Source organism: Triticum urartu, chromosome 4A, assembly GCF_056163025.1.
Source record: "Triticum urartu cultivar PI428250 chromosome 4A, HENAU_Tu73, whole genome shotgun sequence".
In the NCBI taxonomy this organism is placed as follows: domain Eukaryota; kingdom Viridiplantae; phylum Streptophyta; class Magnoliopsida; order Poales; family Poaceae; genus Triticum; species Triticum urartu.
In genome coordinates, this window is record NC_141876.1 from 21,975,788 (window position 1) to 21,988,623 (window position 12,836).

The 12,836-nt window shown below is 44.5% G+C and overlaps 1 protein-coding gene across 1 annotated transcript; it reads right to left on the minus strand.

Annotated features, from left to right (window-relative positions):
- Positions 1-7,117: 7,117 nt before the first annotated feature.
- On the minus strand, positions 7,118-12,192 carry ATH9 (ABC2 homolog 9). The gene is made up of 11 exons (XM_048713296.2): positions 11,754-12,192; positions 11,500-11,625; positions 11,195-11,290; positions 10,968-11,068; positions 10,313-10,349; positions 9,785-10,003; positions 9,594-9,705; positions 9,122-9,213; positions 8,862-9,041; positions 8,242-8,355; positions 7,118-7,614 (listed from the first exon to the last, which is right to left on the minus strand). The coding sequence occupies exons 1-11, from the start codon at positions 12,066-12,068 to the stop codon at positions 7,414-7,416; spliced, it is 1,593 nt and encodes a 530-aa protein (XP_048569253.1). The 5' UTR covers positions 12,069-12,192; the 3' UTR covers positions 7,118-7,413.
- Between the last annotated feature and the right edge of the window lie 644 nt (positions 12,193-12,836).

Sequence of the window (12,836 nt, forward strand, 5' to 3'; positions counted from 1 at the left end):
TGTTCTGGAAGTCATGTTGCTAGACCATGATGAACCTATGAATTATGAGGAAGCGATGATGAGCCCAGATTTTGACATATGGCTTGAGGCCATGAAATCTGAGATAGAATCCATGTATGAGAACAAAGTGTGGACTTTGGTGGACTTGCCCGATGATCGGCAAGCCATTGAGAATAAATGGATCTTCAAGAGGAAGACGGACGCTGATAGTAGTGTTACTATCTACAAAGCTCGACTTGTCGAAAAGGGTTTTTGACAAATTCAAGATGTTGACTATGATGAGATTTTCTCACTCGTATCGATGCTTAAAGTCTATCCAAATCATGTTAGCACTTGCCACATTTTATGAAATCTGACAAATGGATATCAAAACTGCATTCCTTAATGGATTTATTAAAGAAGAGTTGTATATGATACAACCAGAAGCTTTTGTCAATCCTAAAGGTGCTAACAAAATGTGCAAGCTCCAGCGATCCATCTATGGACTGGTGCAAGCATCTCGGAGTTGGAATATACACTTTGATAAGTTGATCAAAGCATATAGTTTTATACAGACTTGCGATGAAGCCTGTATTTACAAGAAGGTGAGTGGGAGCACTACAGCCTTTCTGATAAGTATATGTGAATGACATATTGTTGATCGGAAATGATGTAGAATTTTCTGGAAAGCATAAAGGAGTGTTTGAAAGGAGTTTTTCAAAGAAAGACCTCGGTGAAGCTGCTTACATATTGGGCATCAGGATCTATAGAGATAGATCAAGACGCTTGATAAGATTTTTCAATGAGTACATACCTTCACAAGATTTTTGAAGTAGTTCAAAATGGAACAATCAAAGAAGGAGTTCGTGCCTGTATTGCAAGGTGTAAAGTTGAGTAAGACTCAAAACACGACCACGGCAGAAAATAGAAAGAGAATGAAAGTCATTCCCTATGCCTTAGCCATAGGTTCTATAAAGTATGCTATGCTGTGTACCAAACCTATTGTGTACCATGCCATGAGTTTGGCAAGGGGGTACGATATTGATCCAGGAGTGGATCACTTGACAGCGGTCAAAATTATCCTTAGAAGACTAAGGAGATATTTCTCAGTTATGGAGGTGATAAAGAGTTCGTCGTAAAGAGTTACGCTGATGCAAGCTTTTACACCGATCCGGGTGACTCTGAGTCTCAATCTGGATACATATTGAAAGTGGGAGCAACTAGCTAGAGTAGCTCCATGCAAAGCATTGTAGACATAGAAAATTTGCAAAATACATACGGCTCTGAATGTGTCAGACCCATTGACTAAAGCTTCTCTCACAAGCAAAACATGATCACACCTTAGTACTCTTTGGGTGTTAATCACATAGCAATGTGAACAAGATCATTGCCACTAGTAAAACCCTTTGGGTATTAGTCACATGGCGATGTGAACTAATCACATAAAGATGTGAACTATTGGTGTTAAATCACATGACGATGTGAACTAGATTATTGACTCTAGTGCAAGTGGGAGACTGAAGGAAATATTCCCTAGAGGCAATAATAAAGTTGTTATTTATATTTCCTTATCATGATAAATGTTTATTATTCATGCTAGAATTGTATTAACCGGAAACTTGATACATGTGTGGATACATAGACAAAACAAAGTTTCCCTAGTATGCCTCTACTTGACTAGCTAGTTAATCAAAGATGGTTAAGTTTCCTGACCGTGGACATGTGTTGTCATTTGATGAACAGGATCACATAATTAGGAGAATAATGTGATGGACAAGACCCATCCGTTAGCTTAGCATAATGATCGTTAAGTTTTATTGCTATTGCTTTCTTCATGACTTATACATGTTCCTCTGACTATGAGATTATGCAACTCCTGAATACCGGAGGAACACCTTGTGTGCTATCAAACATCACAATGTAACTAGGTGATTATAAAGATGCTCTACAGGTGTCTCCGAAGGTGCTTGTTGGGTTGGCATAGATCGAGATTAGGATTTGTCACTCCGAGTATCGGAGAGGTATCTCTGGGCCCTCTCGGTAATGCTCATCACTATAAGCCTTGCAAGCAATGTGACTAATGAGTTAGTTGCAGGATGATGCATTACGGAACAAGTGAAGAGACTTGCCAGTAACGAGATTGAACTAGGTATGATGATACCGACGATCGAATCTCGGGCAAGTAACATACCGATGACAAAGGGAACAACGTATGTTGTTATGCGGTTTGACCGATAAAGATCTTCGTAGAATATGTGGGAGCAAATATGAGCATCTAGGTTCCGCTATTGGTTATTGACCGGAGAGGTGTCTCAGTCATGTCTACATAGTTCTCGAACCCGTAGGGTCCGCACGTTTAATGTTCGATGATGATTTGTATTATGAGTTATGTGTTTTGATGACCGAAGCTTGTTCGGAGTCCCGAATGAGATCACGGACATGAAGAGGAGTCTCGAAATGGTCGAGAGGTAAATATTTATATATTGGAAGGTTGCATTTGGACATCGGAATGGTTCTGTGTGGTTCGGGCATTTTTTTTGGAGCATCGGGAGGTTACCGGAACCCCCCGGGAGAAGTTATGGGCCTTATGGGCCAAAAGAGGGAAGCACACCAGCCCACAAGGGGCTGGTGCGCCCCGCCCCCCCCCCCCCCCTGGGAAGGAGGCCGATTAGGACTAGGAGAAGGGGGGCGCCCCCCCCCCCTTTTCCTTCTCCTTCTCACTTCCCCCTTTCCTACTCCGTGTGGGAGGTGCAATCCTACTAGGACTAGGGAGTCCCTAGTAGGACTCCACACCTTGGCGTGCCCCCCTAGGGACGGCTGCCTCTCCCTCTCCCTCCTTAATATACGGAGGCAGGGGCACCCCAAAGACACACAAGTTGATCTTTAGCCGTGTGCGGTGCCCCCCTCCACAGTTTTACACCTCAGTCATATTGTCGTAGTGCTTAGGCGAAGCCCTGTGTCGGTAACTTCATCATCACCGTCATCACGCCGTCATGCTGACGGAACTCTCCCTCAGCCTCAACTGGATCAAGAGTTCGAGGGACATCACCGAGCTGAACGTGTGCAGATCACGGAGGTGTCGTACGTTCGGTACTTGGATCAGTTGGATCACGAAGACGTTCGACTACATCAACCGCGTTAATAAACGCTTCCGCTTTCGGTCTAAGAGGGTACGTAGAAACACTTTACCCTCTCGTTGTTGTGCATCTCCTAGATAGATCTTGCGTGATCGTAGGTAAATTTTTTGAAATACTACGTTCCCCAACAATTAGGCCCATATAGCCTGCCGGGGTTGCCCGAAACCCCTTCCGGTGACCCGATACGTACCCGGTACCCCCAGAACACTTCTGGTGTCCGAATACTATCGTCCTATATATGAATCTTTACCTCTCGGCCATTTCGAGACTCCTCGTCATGTCCGTGATCTCATCCGGGACTCCAAACAACATTTGGTCACCAAATCACATAACTCAAATAATACAAATCATCATCGAACGTTAAGCGTGCGGACCCTATGGGTTCGAGAACTATGTAGACATAACCGAGACACCTCTCCAGTCAATAACGAATAGCGGAACCTGGATGCTCATATTGGTTCCCACATATTCTACAAAGGTCTTTTTCGGTCAAACCGTTATGACAACATACGTTATTCCCTTTGTCATCGGTATGTTACTTGTTTGAGATTCGATCGTCGGTATCTCCATACCTAGTTCAATCTCGTTACCGGTAAATCTCTTTACTCGTTCCGTAATGCATCATCCCGCAACTAACTCATTAATCACATTGCTTGCAAGGTTTATTATGATGTGCATTACCGAGAGGGCCCGGAGATACCTCTCCGATACTCGGAGTGACAAATCCTAATCTCAATCTATGCCAACCCAACAAACACCGTTGGAGATACTTGTAGAGCATCTTTATAATCACCCAATTACGTTGTAACGTTTGATAGCACACAAGGTATTCCTCCGGTATCCGGGAGTTGCATAATCTCATAGTCAAAGGAATATGTATAAGTCATGAAGAAAGCAATAGCAATAAAACTTAACGATCATTATGCTAAGCTAACGGATGGGTCTTGTCCATCACATCGTTCTTCTAATGATGTGATCCCGTTAATCAAATGACAACACATGTCTATGGTTAGGAAACTTAACCATCTTTAATCAACGAGCTAGTCGAGTAGAGGTTTACTAGGGACACGGTGTTTTGTCTATGTATTCACACATGTATCAAGTTTTCAGTTAATACAATTCTAACATGAATAATAAACATTTATCATGATATAAGGAAATATAAATAACAACTTTATTATTGCCTCTAGGGCATATGTCCTTCACAAATAGCCCGCAAGCTCGGTTCTACAGGATTCATCGATCAACCTGATGTCAGGCTTGAAATGTCGATGCAGTAGCCCCCAAGACTTAGGACGGAGAACATGGACGACCCGAGGATCGAATCTCCTCGGTAATTGACTTACTGCCTTTGAATAAACGCGGATCCAGTAGCCCCCAAGAGTCAGGCCGGGCTGGAAGGCCAGCATGAGGATCAAAATCTTCTTCAGGAACACTTATCCGTGATACTTTGCCTTTTCGAAAAAATTGTGGGTGCAACACCCCATGCTCAACCTCGACCAAGAAGTCTTGCTTCCAGGATTGAAATCACATAACAGGTTAGCAGTGTCATGAGCTCGAAAATACCGAATAGCTTATGTAAAAAAAAAGATTATGCTTGAACAAGTCAAGTCTTTTGGTGCCAATTGACTTGGTCTTAAAATTAATTTGTGCCTTTATAAATTTCTGTGCCCGAATTCGTGTATTGTGCCGGCTAGCTTTCGGCTTCAACCTCCTCGGCAATCAATCAGGTGAACTTGAGGCTTCAAACAAGAAGTGATTTCGCCAACATAGCCGAACTAGCAAAACTTTCAAATGAGTCAAAGCTGAAAAACTTACTTATTTTCTCGCGCGGCTAATGCTACAAAAAGTTTCAAACTGAATTTTGATTTCAGTTGACTAGGTGGTCCATTCTTTTTTCCAGTGATTCAAAGCAAATCTTGGTTCTCAAGACCTGCCTGCTCAGTCGCTCGGAAATGATCATATAGATAAAATGTGCGTGTGTGTATTTATAGAAATGAATATATGTGCATGTATACGAGCATCTGCGTCTGTGTTGTGTTTCTTTCTTGACAGAAAAGGTTTGGAATCAGGATCGCGGATTCACGCTGCGCCGCCACGCAAAACCGTGTCAAAGACAGACATGGTGAGAAGAGGATCCGCCGCCCGACTCGGGTCCGACTGGGACTCGCATCCGACCGTGCGTGCGTACCGTACCCAGCACAGCAGCCACATCCAGGCGAGGCAAGCAGCTGCTTCCCTCTCCCGATCGGCGCGACCCTATTCCTTCCTTATATATACGCGCAAACTAGGGCTCGCTCGATCGCCACGCACGCTCTACACACCGGCCGCCACACCACACATGACCGCCATCGCCATGTCGGGAGATCCGCTCCGGCACCACCGCCCGAGCTTTCTCGTCGAGGAGGAAGCAGCCGGCGAGGAGGAGCGCTACGTCTCGGACTCCGACTCCGACGACGACGTCGACCGCTTCGTGTTCCTCGCGCGCCAGCCCGCGCCGGCGGAGGCGAGCGAAGATGGTGATCAAGACGCGATGCCGCCGCGCGGGCGAGGCGGCGGCGGCGGCGGGCGGAAGAGGCGTCTCCGGGAGATGTTACTCGCCGACGACCCTCCGGTGGCGGCCAAGGACAAGGAGGCTCGGCTTAGCCTGGCAGCGCCGCGCGGCGCCTCCTCGACCGGGGAGGAGTCTGGGAGCGAGGAGCCCGCCGTGTTTTCCCCGGAACGGGGCGATCTTTTTGGTCTGGGCAAGAAGAACAAGAAGCGTCGCGGTCACGGCGTGGAGCCGAAGGCACAGCGCGCCGTGCATGGCAAGGGGAGTGGCGGGGGAACGCAGCATCTGGACGTGACGGCAGAGCAGAAGACGCCGGTGGTGGCAGCGGCGGTGGCAGCGGCGGCGGGAGCTCCCAGGCGCTTCCTGTGCAACATGTGCGGGAGGTGCTTCGGCAGCCACCAGGCGCTCGGCGGGCACGTGCACTTGGGCCACAGGAAGAAGGCCAAGGACGCGATCGCCGCGGCAGCGAGCCCAGAGAACGTTTCCGGTGGTGGCAATGGTGACCGCGGCGTGAAGCTGGCCACGGTGAGCCAAGAGGCTGCCGATGGCAATGCCGCTCACGGCGAGGACAAGGCCGCGGCTGGGAACAAGACGGTGGACTTTGCAGCACATCATCCGGACGCCGACACCAGAGGCTTCCTGGGGCGCAATGTGGGCAACATCAACGAGGAGATGTTCACCGGTGCAGCGAACCACGGTGGTCACGGCGGCGACGAAGTTGTCGAGGAGGCCGGCGGCAATGGCAGCTCGGCGGTCGCTGTTGGAAGGCCCCACAGCAAAGTACACAGGTGCGAGGTGTGCGGCAAGGAGTGCCTCTCAGGGCAGGCGCTCGGCGGGCACATGAGGAAGCACCGGAAGCAGTCACCGCCCGACGGCAGCCGCAAGGAGCGGCGGAGATCACCGGAGCTGGACTGGATACCCACTCAGAGACCTGCGGTGACCACAGGGGGGCAACCTCAGCGAGAGCGCGAATTGGGTTGGATTTGATCGGTGTAGTCTAGGGAAGAAGAGTCTTCAGAACTCAATCGTCTCTGCTGCTTGCAAATTGTAATGGAAAATTGTGTTGCAAGATTTTTTGTCATTTTTGTTAGTTACTAATCTGCTACCTGAAATCATATTTTTACTTACGATGGAAAAATAAGGTAACTCCGTCCAAAAAAGCTTGTCTTTGATTTATTTAGATATAGATGAATCTAACACTAAAACATGTCTAGATACATGAGGGAGTATTTTATACAAGTCCAAAAGACCAGTTTTAAAACAGGGTGCAGAGAGCAAGAATTAGATATTGGCCTTGTTTATGGAATTTGTTTATCATCAGCAAAATATCATATCGACATGACTAGAAGAGAAACTTATCGATGTTTATGGAATTTGAGCAGCCGAATTTCGCACTTATCGATGTTTTAGAGGGTACTGACTAAATCAAAATAAAACATGCAGTGAAGAATGAAAACACATCATGGAACAAGAGCTTGATCATTCACACTGTACAGTGATGGCAATTTGTATACTTTATCCACCTACCAAAATGAACGAACATACACTATCTCAAAACTGTCATCTCTTCTTCTATAGGGAGGTGTACATTCAAGGAAGATCTAAGATCAATCATGGTTGATATGCCGAATAATGCATAAAAAAACAAGGCAATGTTACGCCAAATGCCATATATTTCTCTCATGGAACTAGATGCCAATTTTGCATTTACACTAGTCAAAAAACTGTTGATATGCCGAGCTGCTTTTACCCAGCCAGTATCCTCCTTGGTTGTTGATAATGCAACCACAGCTTCATTCCAAATAGGTGAAGTTCATTCAAAAGCTCCTCCAGCCATATTATAAATCTGTATAGAAAGAACCTCTTCTCCATCCTTTTAGCTTCAAACACAGCTTCAGAAGATGCTCGTGCAATGATCTCAAATGATTCTGGGGTAGACCCTCCAACCTTCAAATCAGGTCACTGTTAATGGGTGCGGAAGACCAAATAATAAACTGACAATCTCATGTACTCCCTCCATCATGTACTTTAGAACAGAGTAGTCTCCAAGATGTGACTTCAATGCTCAATTTTTTTTATATCAATAGATTAGTAAAAAGAAGAGAAATAAAGAATTATGAAATGTGTTTAGCATGAAAATCTGATGATATTAGTTTGATTGGCTAACCTTGATAATCTTTCTAAATATTCAGACAAAGCTAAAGAAAAGCTTGAAGGCACCTTTTCAAAATATCTATTTTGGAATGAAAGTAGTAGTACTTTTTGTAGAAAAGAATAGAACAGGCAAAGATGGATTCATCGAAGTGAGGTTATAAAAGAAAGAACACCTTAAGTAAGGACATCGTGGAGATCTTATTACTCCTAAAGTTGTTAGTTCAAGCCTGCGTAAAAACTATGCTTCCTATGATATATCGGTTATTTTACAGTACAACTTTTAACTCTGGATCATAATGCCAATGATGAAATTCAGTTTGGGGGGGGGGGGGGGGGGGGGGCACAAGGAATGAAAGGGGATAACAGGTGCAACAGGATAAAACAACCCGCATTTCATGCAAGTATTTCCATTTAACTTACCAGGGCATGATTGACTGCACGTAAACAGTCATTTGTCTTGAGCATCAGCAAGATGACATTTGGTAGTCTCCTGAGGAGCTCCGAGATTTGTGGGAAATACAAGTTAGCATACATCTGTGACCGAGAATTAAAAACCAGGTAAGAGTGGACCATCATCAAGGACCTCGAGATTCAAGGCCATCCGAAAATAGGCTAAATATGTAGAACTTGACTGTCAAAAAGGCACAATGGCCAGTCAAATATGAACTTATGAAAAGAACGACAACAGTAGACATCTTCAATAAAAAGAGGAGGAATATGAATCTATTTTTAAAAACATGTTACATGCGGGAAATAGGTTTAAAAGCATTCCTAGTTTAGCAATTACATTTTACCGTTTTCCTACGGTAGGAAAAATCAAAGTTTAGAGTCCTAGTATTTGTTGAAACAATTAAGACAAATCACATCACCAGCAGTAAGTAAAATTTTCTTCTAGAGGGTTATGACATGGTAAATTTTACGGTGTGATGACATGCTAATATTAATAAGTTCTCATGGATTACTGAATGTTGTTAATTTGCATTGGTTTATGCAGCACCTAGGGTGTCCAATAAGAACAAAATAACACATAAAACAATCACCTGCATTTCAGAACGATCAGTATTATTCCCATCCAGCACAAGATGACCAAAAGATGGGTCAATGACACGTTCCCATGGCCTCATTGTGAGAACCCCAGCAAAAAGTGCATGAAGATCCTCCCCAGCACCTAGTTTGATACTGTACTCCTTAATTCCATTCTGATCGGCGCGAACAAGCGCCTACATTGAACAAATGTGGTAGAAGTATTAAAGTACTGAGTACCGAAACGTAATCAGAAAAGTTGTAATAGGATTCTCACCTTCCAAAGAGAAGCATAGTTTATCCTTGTAGCGTGATCAAGTTCTTTGTAAAGACCATGGTCAAGAAGAACCAGTTGTGGCCGTTTCGATCCTAACACTCCAGCAAAATATTCAGTCAGTTCACTCTGTTATACGAATGTGCCACCACATAGAACACACAGTAAACTGATCATTCCAACAAATATAGGCCGCCATGTAATCATGTTTTCATAAATTCACACATCTCACTTCCCCCGTATCACATAACAAGAAGCATCTCATTGTACTGATGATCATGATGAAGCTACCTACTGCCTACCACTCTCTTCATCAAACGTAAAGACAAATATCGATATTATGCACTATTCAATTTATTCATTTAGTGTAGCATAGTTACTAATGGACAGGAGATAACCTCTGATGCAGAAAAGCTAGCAATATATTGGATAACTTGTTGGATTATTTTGTGATACTAGTAAGTAAGACACTCACCAAACCATTTTTTACTGTCTTGTGGCAAGGGTCGGATCATCATATTGGCAGCGTGGGGATCACAATGAACGAAACCATGCTTGAAAATCATCTCAGCAAATGCTTTATTCACCTACAAAACTGTGAAGTGAGTATCCATACACAACTCATTAGCACATTCGTTTTCAAATAACTGTACTGTGACAACTTACTAGGTTTGAAACATCAACAGGGCGAATTCCGAGGTCTTTAATGCCTTTGACATCAGTTACCTCCTTGGCATCAATGTACTCCATAGTAAGAATTCTTGACGTGCTGAGGTTCCAATAAACCTTGGGGGTGTATATGCTATTCGCAATGTGAGGAGACAACTTTCTAAAGTTAACCAGACATCTTTCACTGTTCTGAGCTTCACATAAAAAATCCAATTCCTGAAAACATGAAAGAGGTTAATGCAGCCTCCGGATTATGTAACCTGTTCCTTTGCATTTCACTACAAAGTACGGTGTTCAAGTGAGATAAATATATCATCTATTAAAGCACAAAATACAATAGCAAGATAGGGATCCTACAAGGAGGCGATCATGGACACAAAATAGACAAATAATTACAACATGACAAAGCATAGCAAAAGGATAGCGCATTTTCCAGGGAAATGAAAAGCAATTATATTGGATATATTGAAGTCCAAGAACCAATTGGCAAGGAGGTAAATAATTTAAATGATATCAAAGTGGTACCTTAGGCGCACTTTCTCGAATTTCATCAACTAACCACCTGCATGGACCAATTTTAGGGGTATTAATGTGAAATGGCACAGCACAGAAAGAAGCATTATCATCACAGAATTTACAGTTGCATTAACATAATATAAACACTGCATGCAAATCTTACTTCCTGATGAATAGCTAGAGTATAAAAACATGGCAATGGATAACAGGTTGGATTAAGGGTAAACAACTAAACATACAACAGTTTTCCTGTGATTTAGAGTTACACAATCATTGTAGAAAGGTGACTGTCAATGAATGGAATCTTTTAGGAACTGTGTTTGCAGTGTCAACCAGAACAATGAAGGAATTAAACATAATTCTTTAATGGAAAGCATAAAAAATGTCCTTCTAATTCCTAACCATAACAAGCGAGCTGAAGTATACAATTAGATACTTCTAATTCCACAAATTGAGCTGTTATGCCAGGTATACACTGGGGAATGATTCCCATGTGTAATTAACAAGATGGAAATGTCAATGTCGTGCTTGACCTGGCTATTGATTTGAGAGAACATGTCCCTATCTTAACTAATTCTAAACATCAGCATAAGCCTAAAAGCTTTTGAGGTGGTATGTTAAAAAAAGAGAGAAAACGAGGTAATAAACAAAGAACTGGTTGTACCTGTAGTCAAATGTAGGGAAAATATAATTAAGAGCATTCACTACTAAATCAACAGTGGCGATGTCTATTACAGAAGTATCCAGCAAGTGGTCGTGTTGAACCTGTAAGCCAAGACAGGGGTCAGAAAAGTGAAAGACAGACAGCAAGCCTCTGGTGTCATAATTTAAGAGTTCAAACTTAACATAAGTCAACTTGAAACGAACTGCAGTATTTTCTTGTATTACAACCTTAACAGCGACTTTTTTCCCATCATGTGTTGTGGCGGCATGGACTTGCGCAAGAGAAGCACTTGCAATTGGCACAGGGTCGAATTCGGCAAAAACCTACACCACCAGGAACACAAAATTTGTGTCAGAGCTTCTTCTGAATTAAAAACAAGCTGAGCATAAGTCCATCTTCTGATTCAAGGTGAATACTCCGTTGGCCAACAACTGAACTACGAACGTTCATCCCGATTGTGTGATAATTATACAGCAGCTAAGTTCCTCCAGCAGGATGTAGGAAAATGTAGTGATGCGATGAAGGAACTAACAGTTTCTGGCAATTCTCCAATCTCTTTCTTGAAGACCCCGCGGACGTCCTCGTATGAGGAGACTGGGCACCTCTTCAGCATCGACTCCCTCATCGTCTGCACATACTCCTGCGGCAGGACATACTCCTGAAAAAAGCAAGCAGCTGATCCTCAGCGACAAAATCACGAAATCTCACAAAGCAAACGGATAAACGAACAAAGAGTTAGGAATTCAGGCGCGTCGACGCAGGGTTAGGAATTCCCCGTTCCCGTACCAGCTGCGCGATGTGCTGGCCGAGCTTGATGTAGATGCCGCCGTTGCGGAAGCAGAGCTCCTGGAGGCGGTTGGCGGAGCGGAGGTGGGCGTCGTGCTTGGCGGTCAGCCAGGCGGGGGAGTCCGGCTGGAGGCCCCAGAGGGAGTACTGGTAGTCGAAGGCGATGGCGGCGGCGGCGACGGAGTCGCGGAGGAGGCGCGGGGGCAGGTGCCGGCAGATCTTGAGGGTCCTGGCGGGGTCCTCGGAGGTGGCGATGGCGTGGGCGCCGGCGCCGGCGCCCAGCGCCAGCGCCGCCGTCGCGGCCCGCCGCCACATGGCCGCGGGGTTGCTTCGCGTGCGGTGCGGTGCCGCTCCTCTCCTCCTCTCCGCGCTGGTCTTCTTTTTTTTTTCCTTTCTTCGGCCGCAAGATGATGCGGGCGGTGGTCCGATGGAATTCGTATGCGTTCGCGCGATCCGCCCGTTTATATCGACGTCCCCCTCGATTCGGTCGGTGTGCGCCGTCCGTTTTTTCTCTTTATTATAAATTATTCTCGGGCCAAGATTTGAAATTTTTACATCCCGGCCTCCGGGGACAGGAGGACTCCTCCCTTCTGTTTCAGTGCTTTTATTTGAGCATCTCATACAGATGATATATCAAAATTTAGGAGTAGGGTGTTTCGGTGCCCATGCTCATCTGCACCCGGTTTTCTGTATTTTTCGTATTTGATGTGGTGTTCTGTATTTTGTTCGTATTTGATACCATCAAAGCAAGTGACAAACTCTAGGAGCTTAATGAACATTGTTGAGTAATGCAAAATGTACGTAAGCAAGTCTGTCACCCATGCAAAATGTACGTAAGCAAGTCTGTCACCCATTTCACTCTTCTTTCGCCAGAATATATACACACCACTAAATTTTGTTGGCTAATCATGTCTTAGGTGTAAAAAAATACATACATCAGATCAAACTTAAACATATTTCTTGGAATCACATCGGTATCTCAGCCGCACATAAATAGGGGTGCTGCGCCTAATTACGTGGGCAAGTTTGTCACTACTTTTTTTGTTTCGCGCGGATAACTCCAATTTATCCATCTGGCAAGAT